This window comes from Macrosteles quadrilineatus, unplaced genomic scaffold, assembly GCF_028750875.1.
Source record: "Macrosteles quadrilineatus isolate MER2022 unplaced genomic scaffold, UCM_ALF_1.0 Scaffold_1__1_contigs__length_201487025, whole genome shotgun sequence".
Classification (NCBI taxonomy): Eukaryota; Metazoa; Arthropoda; class Insecta; order Hemiptera; family Cicadellidae; genus Macrosteles; species Macrosteles quadrilineatus.
The window spans coordinates 33105055-33131941 of NW_026542594.1; the positions used below are offsets into that span (position 1 = coordinate 33105055).

The window sequence follows — 26887 nt, forward strand, 5'->3', positions numbered from 1 at the left end:
GCTAAGAATACTGAAGTTATTGATTCAATGCATTAAGTTACTGTGTAATATCTGTGTTCGTATTGCTCGAATTGCTTAATGTATGGATTATTAATTGTATTTATTTATAACTTATTCATACCTTTTAGGATTCATTGAGGTTATACTGTATAAAATGAGGTTGTATAAAAATACATTACCTATACTTAGTATTTTGTAACTTTTATAGGAAGGAAAAGAATTTCAATTAATCAATTACATTTTATTATAGGCCCTACATATTTTATTACATTAAAATAACATATAGTTGGAAAAATACTTTAAGTTGCCTGACTAACTAACCTCAATCTCTGTTGACCAATAACTAACAAGTCGGGTTTTGGTGTGATTTTACTTTATCAGTTTACATCGTGAATATACGTTGTAAATGTTTAGTTACAATATTATTTATTGTGCCTCGACTGTAATGTGACATTACTTTTAGAAACTTGAGACACTATTTTTTAGTCAGTTTTTGTGAACTTCATTGACTGTTTACCAACAACGAATATCGCGGGTTTGAATTTATCACTTTATCGTATTTATTATTTGTAAAAATTGTACTTGTTTGGTTTATAAACTGTTTTATGTCGATATACTTACTTAATTTGAGGTCTGGGACATTACATTTAGCCCGTTTTTGAAACATTTCGTCATAATTAACAAACGATTTAATCGCCAAATGAAAAAGGGCACAGCAGCATTTTATAGAAAAAAAACTAAAATATTTACTTTAGTATATTTGCCTTTATAACTATGTATATTCATGTATGGGAATAAGTTCACTTTCATTTTATGTAGTTGGTTTGTGGGGTTTTAAAAATAATGTATACGTGTAAATAACAAAATGTTTTTCTAGACAAATATAAACATTTATTAAAAGTCATAAACATCTATTGAAATGATCAGTATACATAAAAAGTTCTAACTTCATTTGATCTCCAATATTATTGCCTAAAAATGTTTACTTTTACTTTATCTCTTGATAATACATCTATTCTGTTTTATTTGAAATTTGTTGTGCAAAATCGTGAAAATTGCCGTTCTATTATTTTTGGGCCATAACTTTGTATATATGGTAATTGGAATCTTTTTACATTTCCATGTAGGGAAATAAATTCCAAACAATTTGTATATCTTATGAAACATGTTTGGTTCATGCAGCAATTTTTCTACCTACTGACAATATTTTCTACAATATTTTTAATATTAATCTTGTTTCCATTTTCAAATTCTTCATTTCATTACGAACACTTCAAGTTGGAAATAATAAATACGGTTCATAGGTTTGATCTGTTGGATTAGTTTATATGAATTTTCGAAAATATGACTGCAAAATCGCCAAAAATGCCTTGCCACTACAGAGTTTTCCCATTGCAAGTTGGAGGGTTAACGAAACCCGCTTTAAAAATCACACTATAAAGCTACATTATTATAAACACAATTATTAATATGCTGTGCTGCCGTGCTAGGCTACCGTCGCGCCGATGTATCTCCGCTCCGTCACTGAGGAGGGGCGGGGGAGGGGAAGTAGGATCAGGCGGCGACCGCTAACATCAAAGGAGTGAGCCAGCCCTTGTATATCTCTAGCCCTGCATCCCTACAAGGTCTGCGCATGAGATCCCTTGGCCTATGGACTGGAGATCGAAGGGAAGAACGGGTCACCATAGTCAAAAGGATCTCATGGTTCACAAAGGGCCTGGGATTTGACAAAGAATGAGTACCTGTGAATGAGGGTGCACAATAAGCTGTTCCAGCTGCGCTGCAATCCCATAATTACTTGTAAGTAGAGGTCTGCGGGTACCCGACCCGGACTTGAAAATCAGGTAATTTTGCACTACCCGAAGTTTCGGGCGGGTAGAAGAAATACCCGAATTTATTTCAAGCGGGTAATCCGGTAACCTATTATTGAAAATTTTAATGTTTAATTACACAATTTTCAGCTTTAAATGAAGATATTTTAATATTAAAATAAATAAAACCAAAATTGTGTGCTAAAAACTTTCCTATCCCCATATTTCAACACCATCCAGTGACTGCCAACTACTGACTAAATCATTTAAACATTATTGCCACCAGGACTGATGTAGAAAGATATGATAGGTTTATTTTAGGACTGACGACGGAATAAAAAAGGTACGTAACCTATCATATCTGACTAAATCAGTCAAATAAATGTTCTTCCATTCCTTATTTTTGGCTACATCAATATCGTCGTCGTCTGCTTGCTGGCACACCGTCTGCATTACATTAAGTACTATAGCACAATTAATTATTATCATATATAAAACTCAACTGGACAGTCACTGTCAAGAATGTTGGTATGGGACAAGAATATCATTAACTTAGCAAGAAATGCATCATCTGTGTGTGAATAATTACAAAAATTATACCTCTCTATTGTCAGAGCAGACACTACAATAAGTATTATCACAACTGCAAAGCTTCATGGTTGACAAGCATGACTAACTTTTAAGAGGATTATACTTCAGCTGAGCGTTGGCGTTCGGGCTTAGGGTCGGGCCCTGTCAGATTTAAGAGTTACAGTGTAGTTTTATCTGTTCATGACAAATTAATTATGGGTTAGAGTTACCTGTAAGGGAATTTGTACACTATTTACAAAAAGTCTCTGAAGTGCTTAGTCTATATTGGGGATAAATATAATAGAGGGTGGTTGACAGTCTAAAGATGCAACAATATCAAATTTAAGTAGGCCTAGGCCTAACTTAGCCTAAAGACACAGAGGTTTTATTTTGCCTCTGTGTAAAGTAGTAAAGTAAGGGTCTACTAACTTGCAATAGGCTATGTCAAAATATTAAGTTATTAAGTTTGTGTTTAATCTTGTGTTCAAATACTGATAGGTAAAATATTTCTAAGAGCAGACATGAAACATTAATTTGTTTGCTGAAATATCAATAAAAACCCGAAAAATACTCGAAAATTGAATTTTGGTAATTTTGAGCCCGACCCGAAAATTACCCGGACTTTGATCTTTTCAGTACCCGACCCGAACCTAATATTTCACTACCCGCAGACCCCTACTTGTAAGCCTTGTCCCTCTATAAAAAAAAAAAAAAAAAAAAAAAAAAACTATTTACAACATTCTAAAACTACAGATTTAAAAAAGATATTTTTTATTTCTTTTTATTTTTTTTTTATTAATTTTGGGTTTTACGGACGTCTTGAAATACAATGCAATAGTGCCAACGTCCGCTTAAACGGACGTGAGCACGGGCGTTCGAAAAGTCCCAACGTCCGTTTAACCGGACGTTGCTAGTTCCGGTAGAAAAATGCCAACGTCCGTTTATACGGACGTCTGATAAAAAGCCCATACATGGGTTAAAAATTACAAAAACTTCCACACCATTATAATTGTTGTTATCAGAAAGTAATGTTCTTTCGCATAACACCAAATATAGTATATATTTTCACAGTAATATCGCGATGGCAGTGTAACAAAGTTGCTCTATGTCAGATGGTGACGTCAGGACTATGACGCAATGTCAGCTGGTGGACGAGTTTGTTGTTTGTTGTTGTGTTGATTCTGTGTGTTTGTTTACCGAATCGTTGTGGTTATGTCTTTGCTGTGGTGAGTTAAAAATGGAAAGAAATCGGTCCAGGAGACCTTATAAGTGATGGAACAGTGGATAGATTAATTGACGAAGAGTATTTAGAAGATAATTTCATCACGGAAGTTGAAGAGAGTGAAATTGACTGTAGCTCAAGTAGCAGTAGTGTTGTAGACGACACGGACAGCGATCCCGATTATAACCTTAACACGTTCGCTACCGAGCGACGCACATTTGCGTCGGTCCGGTCACTCTTACAGACTAAAAGGAATGATCATGACGTTGCTTACAGACCAAGTGATATAGGAATAACATTGCCGACAGACCAAAAGAGAAATATCGTTTAAATGGACTAATTGACTTAATAATAACCTTAAGTGAATTAGTAAGCAATAAATATTGTTTTTATTTTTCGTTATGAGCGAATTTTAAAATGCCGCATATATGCGTCGGTCAGTCTATTTAACGAAATCCAGTTAAAAAGATTACATTTTCGTTTCAATAGACCAGGCGACGCACGTAAGCGTCGTTGTAAATTTGGTTGTTTCAAGCTTTTACATAAACAACTAAAGAAACTCCACTAAACACTAGCCAAAACTGCAAAGGTTATAACGTTTACATCTGTTCTGTGATGTCGCGGAATACACAATGTAAACAACAATGTTGCCAACTGTTGTGTGACGTAACCAATCGTCATATCCACGGACCAAGTGACGCACATTTGCGGCAGATATCCCTCTAGACCGATATGATAAAATCCGGGCTCTAAAATAGACCGTTGCTAAGAAATACGCTGTTTAATAACATTAGAATACCGACGCAAATGTGCGTCGTTAGTCCATTTCAATGTGACCAGCTGACGCAAATATGCGTCGGTGGTCTATTGTGAGAAACGAGTCGACGCACAATTGCGTCGCTGGTCTATGCGAACGTAAATTCCATATAATTGTGGTAGCGAACGTGTTAATGACCATAGCACTTCGAATGCTTATAGTTTTTTAAGAAATGCTCGACGGTTATATAGTGAGTCTTGTGAAGAGGAAGTGTATGATCCTGACCCCTTACCTCCACATAGGCCTCTTGTTTGTTTACGTCCTGTCACTCAAACAGTCGAAGCTTCTGCTCCTGGTTTAGAGCCTAGGCCTAGAGGAAGACCTCGTAATGAAGTAGGCCCAGTTACCGATGATGCTGAGGATGAAGAAGATGGTACAGGGTGGACGGAAGTAACAGAAGAAAATGATCCAGGTATCATGCATGATTTTGGTTTTCATGAGGTTTGTGGTGTGAAACATTGCCCTCCTAGAAATTCCCCTCCAGTAGAATATTTCAAGTTGTTTTTTACAGTTAATTTGATTAAGATGTTTGTCGAAAACACTAATAAGTATGCACAGAAATTTGTTGAAGAAAATAGAGATTGTATAAGAAGGTTTAGTAGAATTAACTCGTGGAAACCAGTGACATTTCTTGAGATGCAAGCTTTTCTTGCTGTGATTATCAATATGGGCCTAAATAAGAAACCAACTATTTTCAGCTACTGGAATACTGCTAATAGCCAATTTACACCATGGTTTCCTAGGATGTTTAACCGAAATCGGTTTCAGGCCATTTTACAGTTTTTTCATATGACAGACACGGCACAAATTGCAAAACCGTCCGAACCTGGATACGATCCTTGTGCTCGATTCAGTCCTTTAGTTGACCATTTTAATAGGGTTTCGAAGTTTCATTTCACACCAAACCAGAATATTTCAATAGATGAGAGCATGTTGAGCACCAAAGCACACTCACAACTTCTACAGTACATGCCAAAAAAGCGACATCGCTGGTGTGTCAAGCTGTGGTCGCTTTGCGATGCTGCTATACACTATTGCATGACATTCTTTGTCTACCGAGGTTCTAAAGGTTCTAGTGATGTGCGAGCACAGGTTTTTCAGGTCGAGTCGAGTAATTGGCAAAAGATTCGATTCTCGAGTTCGAGTTGAGTTTAAACCAAAAAGATCGAAGGATGTGTAAGTTTAATTAACTCCTTAGGCCTAGAGCATGTAACTTGTAAAACAACCTTGTTACAAGCTGAAGTATGATTGTAAATAAATAAATTATTCATAGTTGTGCAGTAACTTATCAATATAATGCATAGAAAATAATTTTAAAACAACAATAGAGCTCAAAAATGAACTTCTACTTCTGTGAAAATAGATAAGTGAGTATATATTTATTTATCTAAAAATTAAATACATTAATCCCTATTTAAGTAATATTGCATAATACTTGGCTAAAATTACTTAATACTTGCATCTATTAGCTATTAAGGTTGCAATTACAATATAAAGTTTAATAAAGAGATTTATTCTAAAACTTGAAATTTTGTTTCCTACCTTTTCACCTTTAGTTTTGTAAGTTTATTACCATTATTCTTAGTTGCTGTGGTTTTTGTAACAGTAGGCCTACAAAATTTCCAACAGTTTACAGTGGGTAAAAGAAAAATAAATTTTTAAATTAAAGAAAATTAAATTGTTTAATCTTGTATGTTAGTTAATTAAACAAACATTCTGTCAAAATACTTAAATTGTATGTTAAAAATAAAGTACTTAAATAGGCCTACAAGTAGCCTACCTAACTGTTGAACAAAAAAATTATTGTAGATTGAAAATTGTACTGAATAATGTAATAGGCTCATACAATAGTAGTTATAGAAATCAAATGAAACCTAGACTTAGGCCTAAAGGCGGTTTCACACGACGAAATTATCGTCCGCGGACGGATGAAATGATTCGGATGGATGCTACGCGCCCCCTTCACATTGCGAGCTACGTTTCAAACGTCCACTCATTCGCGCATGCGCATATGGAGTTGGCCATTCCTACTACAATCATAGATTAAACATACTTCCTCTTACAACTCAGTGAAGGTGTGCAAAATGTCTGAGCCTTCTGTCCCATGGTGTCAACCCGGATTTTCTGTTCTATGGCTTGATTCAAGTAGTGATGATAGTGACGACGAGGTTGTACTTTTGTACTCATTATCAAAAAGGAGAAAGTGGGTTCATCCAATTAACAGTAAGCGGCAGCGATTTGGTGAATCATTGTAATAATGCAAATAATCATAGTAATACAAATCTAATAATGATTTACTGTACAGTAATTCGTATAAATATACATGGTTATTGGTTAGGATACTTTATTCTCTTTGTAATCTCTGTGGAGTGTAGTCGCAATTTCCAACCAAATTTTATCTTTCTCTTGTTGATCTCTATAAATTTCTATAGTTGTATCCCAGATAACTGGGTAGGCACGGACAGCCTCAATTAATTCAGCCACAACAAACAACAAGGGAGGACACAAAACAACAACTAGATGAACACTATGACTGTAAACACAAACTACTGAACACTGTGATGCGAGTGACACATGCCTCGCTGAGAGCTACTGCTCTGTCTGCGCATGCGCGAGGGCGTGATCGTCCGCGGACGTTTTAGAAAAATCGCTCCCAGAGCGATTCCACCAAATCGTCCACGGACGAATTTCTGCATCCGCGGATGGGCGCTACGTTTCAATGGGCGGTGTGAACGGTCCCATCTGATAACATGGGCAGCGATTTATTTTTGCATCCGTCCGCGGACGAAGAAATCGTCCGCGGATGCCAGTGTGAAACCGCCTTAACTCACTATAATCAATTGTATTCCATGCACATTAGAACCCCAAGAAAAAATGGAAGAACGAAGAGAAAGTATAATGATATTTTTATGTTATTATCTTCAAATCCCTTTTTAGGAGTGCTACTATTGTCTTTATGAATGATTTAATACTTATTTATAAGTTATCTAATGTTTTACAAGTTAACAGAATAATTATTTTCAACCACGGGAACATCAATTTATAATTATAAACTTATAACAGATGCGTTATTAAGGTCAATGACCCAAAACATGATTGCGCAATGTTGTATTTTGACATAAAAATGCAAATCATGGTATTAACTCTAATTGAATAATATTTCTCCTGGTCCCTTGCAGATTGTATTATCAATGCTAAATAATTGTGGTTAATTCAAATTACATTTTTGATGATTCAATTCTCCTACACGAAAAGACAAAAGTCAAACCAGGCAAGGAAAAAACCTGCTATTATAATCCCCCTACCCCTACCCAGCCATTTGGGAAGTGGTGAAAGTCTAGTCTGGTCTAAATATAGCTCAAAGGTCTCACCCTCACGCTCACCCTCCCCTTCCCCCCAATCCCCCACACCACTCACTCAATGTTGTTGCTATGCCGGCTCATTTCTAGGTCATTGTACAACCCCTCCCTCCCTTCTATTGTTTTATTGTTCTATTGTTTGTTTGTTGTTTTGCTAGTGCTTCTATTCTGACTTTTTTAACCATAGATTTATTGCTTACGTAACAGTTCAGTAGTGGAATTTTCTATTGTGGAACAGTACTTAAAAAAACAAAATCACTACCGATCATGTCATTCTGTGTCAAGTCCAGATTATGCCATTGCCAGCCAGTCACCGGTTACTGCTTTGAGTTGACCTATTCTGTCGTGACAGCTATAAAAATAGGTTAGGACAACTACCTCTTGCTTATTTCTACACTGTAGAAATATTTGTATTATTGTAGAATCTACAGTAATAACACTGTAGAAATATTTGTATTATTGTAGAATCTACAGTAATACAAATTATAAAGCATTTTATGTAAACACAAGTTACATTTTAACAAATATTGATGTTTTACAATTTTAAACCAAACTCGACTAGAAACTGCCAAGTTCAAAGATAAGCTTGAGTTTCAAGTCCGTACTCGACTTGAACTCAAAATCTCGAGTACTCGCACATCTCTAAAAGGTTCTGATAAAAGGGAAATAAATAAAAAGTTTTAAAAAGGGACTGGGCTTCTATGTTGTTCAAAAGTTGTTAGAAATGACAAATTTAATTAACAAAGGCTACCATGTATTCATCGACTATTTCTTCACCTCACTAAAACTAGCCAAGTATTTGTACTCTCAACTTACATTCATATCTGGTACCCTAAGAAAATCCAGAAAAGGAGTTCCCCAAGCCATGAAAACTAAGTTTAATGTAGGAGAAACCAAATATTTGTAGAAAGATCAGATGACAATCGTTGGTTACAGGCAAAAAAAGTCTCAAAAAACCCAAGTTCTGCTTCTTACAACGAACGGAAAAGCAGAGAGTGAACGGCGAAGCAGAAGAGGTGTTACAGAAAATGTGTCGGTTAAACCTAAAATAATCAGGAATTATAATGACTTTATGGGGGGGGGGGTGGATGGTGGAGATCAGATGCTGTATGAGTATTTAGATGACAGGAGAACAAATTGATTCTGGAAAAAAGTAACATTCAACATCTTTTCTCGGATGTTGCTAAATTGCTACTTGTTGTATAAATTGAATACTGATAGGCCTATAACTAGATATCAGTTCATTATTTCGATTGTTGATGCTATATCAAAGGATTGGCTGGTCCAACAAAGTGGCAGTCCCAGTGTTATTGATATCATTAACATAACACCTCCAAGTCGGCCCCGAGGTGGGCCTTCAGGTGATTCTCCGGATCAATTTTTTGAGAAGATTCCTGATAAAAGAGAAAAAAAATTGTTGCGTTTGCAGTGTTAAGAGTACTCAAAGTGGAGGAAAAAGAAAGAAATCTACTTATATGTGTAGGAATTGCAAAAAAGGAATACATACAAAATGCTTCCCGTTTTTCATCCTTGTTGAGTTGTATATTAGGCCTATTTAGGCTATGTACATATTTAATTTTTTAGACTAAAAACAATTTGAACTTTTAATTTTTTATTGCTTTACATTTGTTTAGTGCATGCTTTAGGCCTAGGCCTAATATGTCTTGAAATATTTCAATAGCCTATAGGCCTAGTCAAGAAGAATCCTGAACTTTTTGCAAAATGCGACAAATGTGCGGAAAAAATTAGTGTTACATTTTTTTTTTGTATAAATCAGTTATTTTTTTTATTTAGAATGATGAAATTTCAAATCTAAGTAGAGATAGTAGTTGGAATTCAAATGACACATAAGAAGTTAAATAAAAAAAATTTTTAAGACTATGCGGACTATGCTGAATGAATTATTTACGGTTTTTTTCAAAGTAAGTATGTTATAAATGTAAATTTATAAAAATAAAGGTGTTACTTGCATGTGCATGTTATTTTTTACATTATATTTGGTGGTTTTATCATTAAAATAAAACTAATTTGGTTAAAATATCTTGTAAAATAACGAAGTCATATTTTTTTTTGTGAAATCTTGTAAAAATGCCCAAAATCGCATGAAATTTTTAGTGCGTTCATATGGAAAATATGTGGTATTTGGGTTGCGACTTTTTCTTGCATAGAAGGTATGTGTGGTAACAACTTAAAAAAAAAATTCTGGCACTAAAAGGGTTAATTTTTCAATCCTGTTTTTCCCAAAGCTAGACGTATAAAATGTATACATATAATCAAAGGTTTTTCTGTTCTAGACCAAAGATTACCTAGAAAAGCTGGTGGATCAAGTGAACGCAGGGCGACCAGTATGTCCTGTGGGGCTCAATACATTAGTCATTCCTCGAAAAAATACTCTGGATAATGAGAAACAACAACCTTACGTCTATCTCAACTGTGGTCACGTGCAGGGCCACCACGACTGGGGCCAAGAGAAGGACTCCAACTCTAGGTGTTGTCCAATGTGTCTCAAGGTACCTTTTGCAACATTTCATTTTTAAAGATATTTCCTTAAATTCCTGGTTTAGATGAAAAAGTGACCTAAAAAAAGTTGAAAAGTTATGTCACCTACTAACATTTTTTGTTTTGCAGAGAAACTTTGGATTATCAAATATACTATACAGTTTGCATTCAACTTTTAGCGAATTTCCCATATAGAGAATAAGCTATTACCGTAGTACTCATGGTAAGACCTGGACCCGGGACCGATTTAATTTTTCATTTCGAGGTCCCTAGAGGCCAAAAACACCATCCGTTAAAATCATATATATATATATATATATATATATATATATGTCCGTTAGCACGATAACTCGAGCAAAAATGATCCGATTTTGATCAAATTTGGTACAAACGTGTAAACGTACGTTTATTCAAACGAGTTTGCGATCCAGCATACTCGGACCATGGGAACGGGGGTTTATTGACAAAGAATTTTGCAATTTCTTTTTAAACCATTTTGTAGAGCTTAAAAAAAGAAATAATCTATATATATAAAAGGCAAAGCCCTCACTGACTGACTGACTGACTGACTGACTGACTCACTCACTCACTCACTCACTCACTCACTCACTCATCACTAATTCTCCCACTTCCCACTTACCTACGAGGCTGAAATTTGGTACACTGATTCTTTAGGTATTAAATAGGAAAACTAAGTGGTTTTTATTCTGATCGGACTCTCGGGCTCCGCCCCAGTGGCTCTGGAGTTTCCCATGTTAACCTAATGAGTACTCATATTTGAATGGAATTAATGAATCATAACAGCTGTTGGTTTTGTTCTATGATGTTCAATAGCATTAAAGTTACAAGAAGGGAGAGTGAGAGAGTTGATTGTTTGTTAAGCTTGGTGGTTTGCCACATTTTAAAACTACAAAGTCTCGGGATGACCTAGCCTTGACCACTTTATTTATTTATTTTGGGCCACCAGACTCCCCAAAGATGTTCATGTTAAAATTGAATCAACTATTCTTTAATAACACTCACACAATAATAACTTTTATTTACTTTTTTATCATAACAAAACTAGATATATAACATATGATTTTAAAAAACAGGTAATAAGTAAATTGTATGATGTTGTAACTCCAACACACCCTCTCAACATCATGCCTAGTAAAGTCCTAGGTAAAAGAGTGATCTTTTAAACACTTGCCCTAGAAGTGGCTTTGTTAAAAGGTCCGCTTGATTATTTTCACTTGGACAGTATTCCAGAAATACTTCGTTCTTACTTATCATTTCTCGGACGTAATGTTTTATTCTAGCACTCATCTTTTCATTTTCAATAAACTTGATACAGCTCTGATTGTCTTCAAATATTACTGTAGGATTTTCTTGGGGGAAGCCCATATCTTTCAACAATAGTCTTAAACACACTACTTCTTGAGTGGCTAAGCTTGCGGCCATGAATTCAGCTTCTGTTGAAGAAAGAGTGACATTGGTCTGTTTTTTGCTAATCCAGTTTATAGTGCTGTTTCCTAACTTGTACATCATTCCGCTGATTGATTTTCTATCTGCTAAGTCACCCCCCCAATCAGCATCTACATAGCATGACAATTTCAATTCTTTTTCCACCCCTAATTTTAATTTCTTGTCAATGGTACTTTTCAGATATCTTATTATTCGCTTTACAGCATTCCAATCACTTTGGGTGGGTTTTTCAACTCTTCTAGCTAGAATTCCAACAGCTGACAAAATATCCGGTCTTGATGTCACTGCAAGATAAAGAAGTGATCCTATTGCCTTCCTGTACATTTTGTTATCTGGCAGATCTGGTGACATAGCTGTTGAGTTGATAAATCCAACTTCCATTGGTGTTCTTGCTGGTTTACTGTTTTCCAGTCCATGTTCAATTATGACTTTATTTATTTTTCTTCTTTGGTGAATGTAAAAGTCTCCATCCATCTTATCAATTTCAACTCCTAAGTAGTTGTGAACAACTCCTAAGTCTTTCATTTCAAAGCATTGTGTCACTTTTTGAAATGTTTTCTTGACATTTTCAATTGATCCAACACACAAAATGTCATCAACATGAACCACTACATATGTATAATTTCCATCAGTATTACTCGTATATAAACAAGGGTCAGAATTGCTTTTTTCAAATCCCATGCTCATCATTGTTGTATTCAGTGTTTCATTCCAGGCCCGAGCTGCTTGTTTTAGCCCATAAATTGATTTCTTCAATTTATAAACTTTATCTTCATTATCAGATTTCACAAAACCTTCGGCCTGTTGCATATATATTTCTTCTTCTAACTTTCCATTTAAAAAGGCTGTTTTTACATCAAAATGATGCACAGTCAGATCTTTTGTCGCTGCTATTGTAACCTTTTTTTTTTAATTTTAATAGTTATAGGTTAATTGAACTAAGCCCAGGTTAACTCAGAGAAGGGGGGGGGGGGTTTGGTACTCAAAACTTTTAAAGAGTCACAATGACATAAGGGATCCTCTTCGGGAAGGCGCCACCTTGTTTACTGCAGAACGTCCACCGGCCAACAAGGAAGTCCAATGGCAGTACAGGGTTGAGATTAAAAGGTTTACCCTCGAGGACCACTTAACTTATCATTCAGACCCACTTACTCATTTACTTAGGCCTAGACAATTTAAGGTGTTAATATGGCTAATAGTAATTGCATGAGCGTGAGGAGCAAGATTAATTTGTAAGGAAGCGTCTAAAGTTGTTTTTAAACACAGTAGGAAATATTAATATAGTGAAAAAACAACAATTAAATTTAAATTACAATAGTTTAATAAGAAAAGTGAAATTTAAGAGGATTACACATCTGCAGATCTTAAAACAAAATTTAATGATTGTCAAACCTATTATAACAGTATGATAGGAAACAATAACTCAACGCTCAACAATGATGATTTAAAAAAACTTAATATTGGTGGCCACCTTAACTTGAGTCGAATAACTCTAAAATATAAATTAGGTAACTTACGGTTTCATAAAAAAATAAAACATGAATTCAACTAGAGACCTAGGCCTAACATGTCTACGCATAAATTAAAACAAATATCACAATTAAACAGAAAGAAAAGAAATACAAGTTAAAATATCAGTTATCGTTAAGGGATCAAATTGTCCGAAGAAAGAGAAATACAGAATAATGATTTATGATAGGTAACTTATTGATTGTCTACTTAGCGGTAAGGCGTATCAGGTCCTTCACAAAACTGTAAATGACGAGACGAAAAGAATTCCATTTTGGTTTGACTAGTAGGCTTAGTAGGTAGGCCTAGTCATCGGACGGTGAGCATGTCTCATCCAGCAGGTACGGACATCTCCCGAGCCAGCATTCCCCGTACATATCCCTAGAAAAGGGCCTCATGAATAGTAACAATCTTATAACACAACGGTATAGCAGTCTCACACACTGTCTTTGGTAAGTTAATATTTCACATCAGTCAATGACTGTCCATGTAACAATTATTAAATTCATTAACAGCTTTAAAATAACACAGCAAAAGTTCAGTCTTTTGAAATCACAAGCTATAAGGCACTAGAGTTTTGAACAATACTGTCTGTCTGAATGGCCTAAACTAACCTATCAAACTTGTTCTCAAGTCTTTGGTCCATAGTACATAATTATGCATAGCACCACACAATAAATTACATACATTAAATAAGATTCGTTAACAAATTAAATCCTAACATTCGACAATATTATACTTACAACATGGACCCAGCTCGTATAACCTAGAAACTAAACATTTTACACATAGTCTATTTAAACACTTTGAACGATAACACAGAATAATCCATAGGCCCTACATTTTAACAATTTCAGTGACTTTGTAGGCTACTTTGCCAAATTTAAGACAACTGAACTTAGGCCTAGCACAAGTTAAAGTCAAAAGGTTCGTTAAGCATCTTTAGCCTAGGCTTTAAGGCAAAATTACAAAATAGGCTAGTAACAGAATCAAATCTCAGAGTGAACGGGAAAGCCGTACTATCAGAACACATTTAAAAACAGACGTTACCAAATTTAAGTATAGACTTTAATAACAAACAATTTGAGAACAAATTTAATTTACTAACCTAAAGAGCTGGACCCAAAATGAGTCTGAATGACTGAGGTGGATTTTTGTAAGACAATGTGGGACATAGTATTAGCATACCCATCTCAAGAAAACCCTAAATAACAAAATGTTACAACATAATCCCCCAAAATATGTAATAAAAAGAAACCTTACCTCGAGGGTGATTTGATTTAAGTAAATTTAGTTGACACTTTAGTTGAAAACATCTTGAATTACAAAAAAAATCAACTTCTCATTTTTTTGTCTTCGTCACAAAATCATGGCTAGAGGAGAAGAGGGAGGAAGCGTCGGTTTCAGTCCACAAATCCATCGAGTTTCATTATTGAGTTCAACCACCAATCAGAGGTCTACAACTTTATCGATTGAGTGAAGATGGGATGTAGCAACCGTTGGAGCAAGAGTATGAAGTGGTAGAGGCGTACTATATAAAATATTTTACAGTGACGAAATGAAATTCAGAATGCGGTCAGGCAGTCGATGCGCGCTTAAAGACTGAGATGAAATATTTAGCGGGTGATCAGTCCGCTAGTCTGTATGTAGGCGTTACTGAATTTCAGAGCGTTACAAATACTCCCCCACTTTCCAGAAAATTTCTCAAATTTTCTCAACTTAGGCTACATACAACTTTAAATCAGACACATGCCAATTGCCTATGTTCTGGCCTTCGGAGTCCACTAAAGTATACACATTGTCTGATTTCTTCTCTGAAATGGTGTATGGTCCAACGAAGCGTGGCGTTAATTTTGAAGAGTAGAAGTTGGCGGCATTCGATTGTGTGAAGTTCCGCTTCCACACCAGTTGACCAACATTAAATCTCTCTGGACGTCTGCGGAGGTTGTAAGTCCTTTCATTTTGTTGATGGGCCTTCTCCAGACGTCTTTTTACATCCTCATAGATTTGTTTGAGTTTAGATATCTTCTCAGCATAGTCAGACTGATCTGTAGGTTCCAGTGGCAACTCAGAAAGTAGTTTGGAGTCCTCACACCCTGTTACTGACAACTCACGTCCAAAATTTAAGAAAGCTGGTGTGTAACCTGTGGTCTCATGCTTAGCTGTACGAAGAGCAAAACCTAAAGCAGGAATATTCTTATCCCATTCTCGGTGATTATCCTTCATGTAGGCTCTGATCATCGTAATGATGGTTCTGTTAGCTCTCTCTGTTGGATTTGCCTGTGGGTGCCTACTGGGGTTAAAAAGCATTTTAACTTGATATTGTGACATCAACTTCCGCATTTGTGCCCCGGTAAATTCTGACCCATTATCACATTTAAAATAGGAGGGGACACCATAAATCATAAATACTTGTTCCTCCAACACTTTGGATACTATAGTGGCGGTAGCAGCTCGAATCGGAAACAAAAGAGTATACTTAGAAAAGTTATCCACGACAACCAAAAGATATTTAAAGCCTTTTGTTGACCTTGGAAAAGGTCCCATTAAATCAGCGCTTATGGTGCACCAAGGTCGGGTTCCACCACGGCTCTGTCCAAGTAAACCAGCTGGTTTGGTTTGGTCATATTTTGTTTGTTGACAAACTTTACACTGCCGCAGATATTTCATGACATCTGGTCGGAGTTTGGGCCAATAATAACGTTGTTGTATACGGCTCAGAGTTTTATAACTACCTAAATGCCCTGCTGTTTCGGCATCATGATTCTCATGGAAAATTTTAAGGCGTTGGCCTTTCGGGACAACTAATTTCCAATCTTCAGCATCATGGTCCAAAGTGAATTTTCCAGGAATATGTTTCCACAGCTTACGGTTTTCTACCCTCCAAAGCGGATATTGATCTGGGTGGTTGGTAACTTCTTCAATCATACGGTCATACCATTTATCTACGCTAGGAGTGAGTTCTGCAATTGTTCCTTCGAGTTGTTCTGGCAAGGCACGGCTGAGGAGGTCTGGGACGACATGTTCCTTTCCTTTACGATGGATTAATTTAAAGTCGAAAGGTTGTAACCGTAATGCCCATCGAGCTAGGCGGCCTTGAGGATCCTTTAAATTATTCAACCAGAGGAGGCTGTAGTGATCAGTCACCACGGTAAAGTGGGTTCCTTCGATATATGGACGGAAACGCTCAATAGCCCAGATGACGGCCAGACACTCTCTTTCTGTCGCTGAAAATTTCATCTCACCTTTTGACAATGTACGACTAGCGTAGGCTATGACGGCTTCACCTTCCTCAGTAGGCTGTGAGAGTACTGCTCCGATTCCAACGCCACTAGCATCGCATGAAATTGTAAATTCTCTGGAGAAATCAGGACATGTCAAGATAGGAGATTTTATTAGGCAGCTGCGGATATCTAGAAAAGCCGCTTGAGCTTCTGGGGTCCAAATGAATTTCGAAGTCTTCTTTAACAGGCTGGTGAGTGGGTGTAGACGAGTAGCAAAGTTGGGTATGAACCGGCGATACCAGGAAGCCATTCCGCAGAATCTTCTCACTTCTTTTGTGGTCTTAGGTGTGGGGATATCCAGTATTGATTTCACCTTGTCGGGGTCCACTCTTAGTCCATTCTCGTCCACAACATACCCTAAGTACTTCAGTTCCGGTCGGCAGAATTTACATTTGTCCCGATTTACTGTTATTTTGGCTGCACTTAACCGTTTAAATATTTCTTCTAAAATTTCTAAATGTTTGTCGAAAGTTTGAGTCACAATCACAATGTCATCCAAATACACAAAAACGTGGGGTTCCAAGTCAGCACCCAATACATTATCAATAAAACGTTGCCAAGTCGCTGGAGCGTTGTGCAAGCCAAATGGCATGGTGATAAACTGGAAGAGACCTCGACCTGGAACAGTAAAAGCGGTCTTCTCCTTACTGTCAGCCGCCAATGGAATCTGCCAATAAGCGTGTTTCACATCTAGCGAGGATAAGTACTTAGCATCACGGAGACGATCTAGGATGTTAGTGACTTGGGGCAGAGGGTAAGCGTCCCGCTTCGTTACTTCATTAACCTTTCGCAGATCGACACATACTCGCAGACTACCATCGGGTTTCTCTAACATGAGTACTGGAGAACTCCACGCACTTTTTGAAGGTTCCACAACATTCAGTTTTAACATCCGATCTAATTCTTCATGCAAAATTTTGAGACGAGCCGGAGACATGTTGTAATACCGTTGTTTTATCGGCTTGGCAGTGCCAGTATCAATTTCGTGTTCGACTAAATTGGTGCGACCCAATGTAGAAGTTTCCTTGCCTAAACAAGTCTTCAGTAAATTTTCCAATCGTTGTTGTTGGTCTTGGTCCAGGTGTTCCGCAGCACAAATACCAGAAGTTCCGCTAAGTTCATAAATAGAATCAACATTAACACCAAACTCCCATGTTCTTTGAGACATATCTGTAATAATTTGCATACTAGTCCAGAAGTCAATACCCAAGATGAGTGTTTGCGGCAGAGTTGGAACCACCATGACAGTAATGAGCCGAGTGCGGTCCTCTAAAGTAACAGGTAACTGGATAGTTCCTTTAACCATGTGCCGTTTAGCGTCCGCAGTTTCTACAAAACGACCAGGTGTAGGACTAAGATGTTGTTCCAACTCTTTAAGAACAAATAAGCCTTGGTGGCCTAATACGGTTTGGGAGGCTCCAGAATCCAACAAACCTTTGATAACAACTCCATTAATATTTACAGTAACATAAGGCCTAGGGTCAAAATCACAAGAATCCAACACATACATAATTTTTCCACAAGACACATTACTATTAAAATTACTAAATATATCACAGTCAGAGCTTAAATTTGGTTTCCAGGTACAAGGGACATTAGTAGATTCAATGGTAAAGGTGGGTCTATTAACAAGGTCTGAATTCCTACTTTGACAGTTCTTTAAGGGGTCCACCAAAATTTCAGTAGCGGGCCCCGAGCTTATACGTTTTTTGGTCGGCACTTATTACAATTTACTTTACTGACTCCATGTGTTCCACAGGTGTAGCAAAACTTCTTGCGCGGGAGATTGCAGTTAGTGAACCTATGCCCTGTCTTTTGACAATTCCAACACAACATAGTTGAATCATCCAACCTTTGTGGTCTTTGACTATTTAACTCACTGCGGTTGTTGTTAGGTCTGTTCCGGTTACTGTCTGAAATGGTAGAGATCCTTCCGGGGTTGGAAAAAGGTTTTCGAACACCATTGGACCTGTATGGTGGAACTGAATATGCTAAATCTGGTTCTAAAACTTGACTTGATTTTGGAGGAGGTCGCTGCCTCATAGCCCTCATACGTCCTGCTTCTGCCTGACGACCAAAATAACGCAGATCTTCCATTGAAGTTATCTTGACTAGACATAATTTGCTCTGTAAGAAACCGTTGAGATTTTTCAAAACTTGTTTTAGTTTCTCTTTTTCGGTTACGCCTTCATTAAGTCGACTGTATAGACCTTCCATGGCTGCTAAGTATAGATCGATAGCTTCTTCCTCTCCCTGTGTCCTTTCTTTAATTTCTTGCAGTAGCCAATCATCGTAATCCGGATTCTGGAATACAGATTTTAATTCCTTGCACAATTCTTTCCATGAAGAAACACGTTGATGGGCTGAACGGTACCATATAAGTGCTTGTCCTGCGAATAAGTCCACCGCAGATTCAAAAAGTTCTTGTTCGGAAACTCCCCTTGCTCTTCTCAGCTCCTCGACTCGTACTAAGAATGCTCCGATGCTCACAGCTCCGTCATTATTAAATTTCAGGTTCCACTTGTAGACTGGTACAGACTTGGGACCGTATCCTTGATGTTTGGATGGTGTTTCTTTAATCGCCCTCGAGGGATTCAAGGTGATTTCCTGCATCTGATCATGCAAGGTATGAAGGTCATCAACAAGTGGGGTTTGTTTGCTTATCTCTGAGAAACTTACATCCGTAGACCTAACCGGTGTAGAAATCTCTTGAATATTATTGCCTAGTCCATGGTTGGTTTCAGGAGGATTAACACTCTTTAAAGGATCTTCTTTCTTCTCACACCCAGTGCCTTGGAAAAGATCAATAAATTCTTTAGTTTTATCCAATAGTTCTTGCTGTCGTTGCGTGGGACTGAGGTCCGAAGAAGGCGCAATCGGGATCCTCTCAACTCTATAAAACAAATGCCAAAGACGGGCAGTCAGTCTCAATGCCTCGCTATCTTTATAGTCACCATCATAGGCTTCAATCAAGAAAGCCAGGTCCGAAAGTTTCTCTTCACATGTTTCCAGTTCTTTCAGTTCATCTAGTCCATTGACTACAGCATTATCTATTGCAGTTTTGTTGGAAAAACACTGAGTCAAGCGTTTCCGCAAATCATTAGTATCTCCAGCCGTAGATACTCCTCTAATCGATAATTCATAAACAATTTCATCTTTTCTAAGTCTGTAGGAATTCATGTTTATGGAGTTAACACACAAAAAATCTTAATAAACAATATCACAATAGGCTATCCACAAAATGAGTACAGAGACCACCAATATTTGGGATAAGTAGGCCTATCTTCCTTTCTAATAATCCAGCCGAAGAAGAGTTTCAACAAACGATACTGTAATTACTTTCCGGCCCCACGTTACGGGCGCCATTTGTAACCTTTTTTTTTTAATTTTAATAGTTATAGGTTAATTGAACTAAGCCCAGGTTAACTCAGAGAAGGGGGGGGGGGGTTTGGTACTCAAAACTTTTAAAGAGTCACAATGACATAAGGGATCCTCTTCGGGAAGGCGCCACCTTGTTTACTGCAGAACGTCCACCGGCCAACAAGGAAGTCCAATGGCAGTACAGGGTTGAGATTAAAAGGTTTACCCTCGAGGACCACTTAACTTATCATTCAGACCCACTTACTCATTTACTTAGGCCTAGACAATTTAAGGTGTTAATATGGCTAATAGTAATTGCATGAGCGTGAGGAGCAAGATTAATTTGTAAGGAAGCGTCTAAAGTTGTTTTTAAACACAGTAGGAAATATTAATATAGTGAAAAAACAACAATTAAATTTAAATTACAATAGTTTAATAAGAAAAGTGAAATTTAAGAGGATTACACATCTGCAGATCTTAAAACAAAATTTAATGATTGTCAAACCTATTATAACAGTATGATAGGAAACAATAACTCAACGCTCAACAATGATGATTTAAAAAAACTTAATATTGGTGGCCACCTTAACTTGAGTCGAATAACTCTAAAATATAAATTAGGTAACTTACGGTTTCATAAAAAAATAAAACATGAATTCAACTAGAGACCTAGGCCTAACATGTCTACGCATAAATTAAAACAAATATCACAATTAAACAGAAAGAAAAGAAATACAAGTTAAAATATCAGTTATCGTTAAGGGATCAAATTGTCCGAAGAAAGAGAAATACAGAATAATGATTTATGATAGGTAACTTATTGATTGTCTACTTAGCGGTAAGGCGTATCAGGTCCTTCACAAAACTGTAAATGACGAGACGAAAAGAATTCCATTTTGGTTTGACTAGTAGGCTTAGTAGGTAGGCCTAGTCATCGGACGGTGAGCATGTCTCATCCAGCAGGTACGGACATCTCCCGAGCCAGCATTCCCCGTACATATCCCTAGAAAAGGGCCTCATGAATAGTAACAATCTTATAACACAACGGTATAGCAGTCTCACACACTGTCTTTGGTAAGTTAATATTTCACATCAGTCAATGACTGTCCATGTAACAATTATTAAATTCATTAACAGCTTTAAAATAACACAGCAAAAGTTCAGTCTTTTGAAATCACAAGCTATAAGGCACTAGAGTTTTGAACAATACTGTCTGTCTGAATGGCCTAAACTAACCTATCAAACTTGTTCTCAAGTCTTTGGTCCATAGTACATAATTATGCATAGCACCACACAATAAATTACATACATTAAATAAGATTCGTTAACAAATTAAATCCTAACATTCGACAATATTATACTTACAACATGGACCCAGCTCGTATAACCTAGAAACTAAACATTTTACACATAGTCTATTTAAACACTTTGAACGATAACACAGAATAATCCATAGGCCCTACATTTTAACAATTTCAGTGACTTTGTAGGCTACTTTGCCAAATTTAAGACAACTGAACTTAGGCCTAGCACAAGTTAAAGTCAAAAGGTTCGTTAAGCATCTTTAGCCTAGGCTTTAAGGCAAAATTACAAAATAGGCTAGTAACAGAATCAAATCTCAGAGTGAACGGGAAAGCCGTACTATCAGAACACATTTAAAAACAGACGTTACCAAATTTAAGTATAGACTTTAATAACAAACAATTTGAGAACAAATTTAATTTACTAACCTAAAGAGCTGGACCCAAAATGAGTCTGAATGACTGAGGTGGATTTTTGTAAGACAATGTGGGACATAGTATTAGCATACCCATCTCAAGAAAACCCTAAATAACAAAATGTTACAACATAATCCCCCAAAATATGTAATAAAAAGAAACCTTACCTCGAGGGTGATTTGATTTAAGTAAATTTAGTTGACACTTTAGTTGAAAACATCTTGAATTACAAAAAAAATCAACTTCTCATTTTTTTGTCTTCGTCACAAAATCATGGCTAGAGGAGAAGAGGGAGGAAGCGTCGGTTTCAGTCCACAAATCCATCGAGTTTCATTATTGAGTTCAACCACCAAATCAGAGGTCTACAACTTTATCGATTGAGTGAAGATGGGATGTAGCAACCGTTGGAGCAAGAGTATGAAGTGGTAGAGGCGTACTATATAAAATATTTTACAGTGACGAAATGAAATTCAGAATGCGGTCAGGCAGTCGATGCGCGCTTAAAGACTGAGATGAAATATTTAGCGGGTGATCAGTCCGCTAGTCTGTATGTAGGCGTTACTGAATTTCAGAGCGTTACACTATGGTTAGTAAAATTCTTACTGTTGTTGAATTAACAACAGGAGCAAATATTTCATCATAGTCTTCTCCATATTTCTGTGAGTAACCTTTGGCTACTAAACGTGCCTTATAGCGCTCAACCATACCGTCATCTCCATACTTTGCTTTAAATATCCATTTACATCCAACTGCTGTTTTCTGTGGAGGTAAATCTACAAGTTCCCATGTATCATTTTTTAATAAGGCTTCCATTTCTTCTTGAGCTGCTACAACCCATTGTTTTTTCTCAGGTTCAGACAATTTCTCCAATTGTTTCCAAGATTTTGGTTCAATCACATTTCCTTGAGCTATTAATGATAGTCTGTTAGGAGGAACACCTTTTGTTTTTCTTTCAGATTTTCTTACTTTCAAGTTAATATCATTGTTCTGATGATCATCTCCATTATTATCCCCATCAATCATATATGGCTCGTCATGTTCAATCTCTTCCATTTCATTTGACATATGTTCTTTAGTTTCATTTGTTGATGTTTGCCTATCATCAAGTACATTTTTCTCATCAGTACCTTTTGGTTGATCAACTTGAACACTTCTTTGATTTTCTTCGACCTTTTCATGTCTTTGGAGTAAACTGTCTACAGGCAATACCCTAAAGCTCGAATTAGTATGATTTGCATCGACATGTGGAAAGGAAGATGTGTCAAAAACTACATCTCGAGTTGTAATGATTTTCCTATCTTCGGGTAACCACATCCTCCAGCCCTTTGATACATCTGAGTAACCAACAAATATCCCTTCTTTTGCTCTTGATTGAAACTTGTCATTTGTCTTGTCTAGGATAAAACCTTTACAACCAAACTTTTTTAGATATGAAACATTTGGAATTTTCCTATACCATCTATGATATGGTAATACACCATCAATTGCATCTGATGGGCATCTATTCCTAACATGAGCTGCTGTTGCAACTGCTTCTGCCCAAAACGTTTGAGGAAGATTTGCTTCAATGAGCAAACATCTTGCCATGTCGTTTAATGTACGATTCATCCGTTCAGCCACTCCGTTTTGTTGAGGCGTTCCGCTACATGTTAATCTCCTCTGAATACCATTACAATTTAAAAATCCATCGAACTCTCTGTTAACATACTCTCCTCCATTGTCTGTTTGAAGATATTTAATTTTTCTTCCAGTAAAATTCTCTACTTTGTTCTTGTACTTTTTGAAAGAATCTAATGCATCACTTTTCTTCTTCAAAAAGTAAACTTCAACCCATCTTGAGCTATCATCAATAAAAGTAATGAAATATTGAGATTTTCCATGTGACTCAGTTTTCATTGGTCCACAGATGTCAGAGTGAATAATGTCCAACACTTCAGATGTTCTTTCACTTTTAGGAAAGGGTCTTTTTGTAAATTTTCCTTGAATACACACCTCACATTGTGGAATAAGCTCTTTTGTGTTCACTTTAATACCTTTAACCATATTTAAATTGATTATTCTTTTCAAGTCTCCAAAGTTCAAGTGTCCAAAATGTTGGTGCCAAGACAATAGACTTGATTTTTCACAGCTTATATTCATTTCTTCACTACTCTCTTGTACGTAATAAAGTCCATTTAACCTATTTGCATGGATCTTTGTCTGTCCATTCTGATCTATTATCAAAGCAGCATCTTTTTTAAACAAAACTTGATACCCATGGTCAGTAATTTTAGCTACAGACATCAGGTTTGTTCGAAGTTCTGGTACATACAAAGTGTCATACAAATTAACGCTTAAATTTGTACTCCCATTTAAAATGTTCATATGAACTGTTCCAACCCCTCTTGAATCAGTTGATGAATTGTTGGCAAGAGATATACTTCTTCCATTTGCAGGCTTGTACTTGGTAAATTTACTGTTCACATGAGTCATATGTGAAGTGCATCCACTGTCCAAACACCACTGTATATCTTTCATTGACAAGTTTCCAAAATAACTGTCATCTTGTACAGAAGAATTAAGTCCTACTTCTTCTAGTTTAGCAATCGCTACGTTTTGTTGATCTTTATTTGCTTTGGGACAAAATTTTGCTTTATGCCCGATCGCTTTACAAATAAAGCATCGAAACGGAAAATCAACAGATTCCGTTCTATTTCTATAAGAGTCTTTTGAAAATCTTCCTGGTTGAAATCTAACTTTGTTCTGAAATTTTCCTAGCAGGGCTTCACTACTCTCTTTCTTACCATGTTCTTTTCTCGCTTCCCACTCTTCTACAATTTTTATTTTTAAAGTTTCAGGAGAAGGCAGTGCATCTCTAGTTTCAATAGCAATTCTAAAGTTTTCAAATTCATCTGACAGGGAATACAAAAGAATAATTGTCAAAAGATCCTCATTAATATCGATTTCCATTCCTTTTAATTTGTCCACTACATCAAAAAACATATTCATGTAATCTCTGACATCATAATCAGGTGTCAGTTTTGCCAAAATTAGCTTCTTCAACAAAAAGGCTTTCCTTGCTGGTCCACTGGAATCATAAATGCCTTTTAATTTTTCCCATATCTCTGCTGAAGTGTTACATCCTTTCACTTGCTTTAATTCGCTTGGGCTGATAGAGAGGATTATATCTGCCTTTGCCTTTGCATCAGTGATTAGCCAAGCAGTCATTCTTTCACCTTCTTCTAGAGGCCTTTTAATGGTTCCTAACACATACCCAAGTAAATCATTTTTAACTAAAATTGCTTCCATCTGCATTTTCCATGTGTCATAATTATTTCTGTTCAAAAGTTCAATGTGATTACTCATATTTCTTTCCATATTCCTCACTTAATTGAGTCTCATAATCTGTTAAAATTGAATCAACTATTCTTTAATAACACTCACACAGTTCATATGTATATCAACTGGCCAGTTTACAATTCAATGCAACAGGGAACATTACGTAGTCCTGTGATCTACATCACTCCATTGTTGATTAATGCAACGGGGCCAATCGACTACTGAGTCGATTAATTGACGACTTTTATTTAATATTTACACTTTATGAATTTAATGGGAGTCTATCCTCATGACCCTTTTCAACCCTAGCCTTCGACCGAGCACTTTGTTTCCCCCATTTACTTTACACAATCAAACTCTCACTAATAAAAAATGCGATACTCTGATCAAAAATATTAAAATACTGTACAAGAAAATACAAAATGTTAAGAATAGTAATACTGACGATAGAATTTGATCCTTTACATAAAACACAAAAATAATAAATATCACAGATAATCTTTGCTCTTAAAATTAATAGACCATTTCAATTTAATTTAATAAATAATTTTCATTTGACTATAATTTCCAATGTAACTAAAATTCTTTGCATGACATGATAAATTCAATTAAATACTTCTCATCCTGAATTGCGACCATATGCTCTAAGCAGACCAAGTGAAACATGATATTTTCAGACCAAATATGGCATGATTTCTGAATGGTAAAAATGACTTGTACATGTGGAAAAATGGCAGATTGGCAGGACTACGTTAATACTAAAACACAAATAACACAAAACATTTACTTACGTACACATGTCGACACATACACATACACTCTCACACGGACGGAACATATAAAAACTGACTCGTGGTGATCTGTGACTTTGTCTGACCGAGCGGAATATCACGACACGGTTTTTTCTGGTGTAGGACTTATTAATTCTTGTTTTTTCGAGCTGGCGTTTTGATGATTCAATTGAAAATACCGTCACGACGACCCGCGATTCGCTAGAAACTGACATTTGCTATCGATATGATGCATGTACGAATTTTCATCACGAACGCGAACAATCAATCCGGCATCTCAACTGTCTCGACTTAATACTAATAAAACACACCCCCAAATGCAATTCGGCGAAATTTTGACAATTGCGATCATTTGATGCACGTACAATTTTCGCCCGAACGCGAATTTCCGAGCTACGAATGAAGATATTAATAAATTCGTCCTACACCAGCGACTTCACATGTTGACTACGCGATTACTGAGCCACGAGTGACGAGGACGAGACGCTTTGCACACAGCCCGGTTCCCAACGGTCGTTGTATCCTTCCGCGTTACGTCATGGTTGGACTGACTTGTCCATTGCCTGGCACGGATTTTAAATCTTTTGATTTAAAAATCGGCACATTTCTCGGCACGTGATTTGTCCCGATCACCAGCGATTTCAGGGCATCGCAAGTGACGATGATGGCGTTTCCTTGATTGCTAAAATATCGTCGGTATTGCGGCTGACAATAATGTTATTTCCGTGATAAGCGGATCTTTACGCTTGCACCGTTAACACGAGACAAGTTGTGCGGTGTATTTATATTAGAGAGGAAAAAGTCGATAGGTTTGGTATAAAAGACATATAAAATTAATACAAAAAACAAAGGCAACTTGACTGAACACAAGTCAAAGATGGTGCCACTGACGCGGGATATATTGACGACGTTGCCGTGACCGCGGGACATGTTGACGTGCCCGTGGGACATGTTGACGATGTTGCCGTGCCTGTGGGACAGGTTGACGATAGTGTCTTGACTGCGGGGCATGTTGACGATGTTGCTATGACCACGGGACAAGGTGACGATGCTGCCATGACCTGCAAGATATTTTGACAATTTATTTATCAAACTATATGTCGGTACATAAAAATAACAGGATATATTTTCAATGTTTAAATAAAGACTTAAAACTAATACA

General features: G+C 36.7%; 1 protein-coding gene across 2 annotated transcripts in view; it reads left to right on the plus strand.

The window, feature by feature from the left end:
• The window catches only part of LOC128982183 (protein pellino), a 137104-nt gene that overhangs the window by 107041 nt on the left and 3176 nt on the right, over positions 1 to 26887 (plus strand). For both annotated transcript variants that reach the window (XM_054401249.1, XM_054401254.1), the window contains exon 8: positions 10074 to 10289. In XM_054401249.1, the coding sequence (XP_054257224.1) occupies positions 10074 to 10289 (216 nt within the window). The remainder of the gene's footprint in view (positions 1 to 10073; positions 10290 to 26887) is intronic.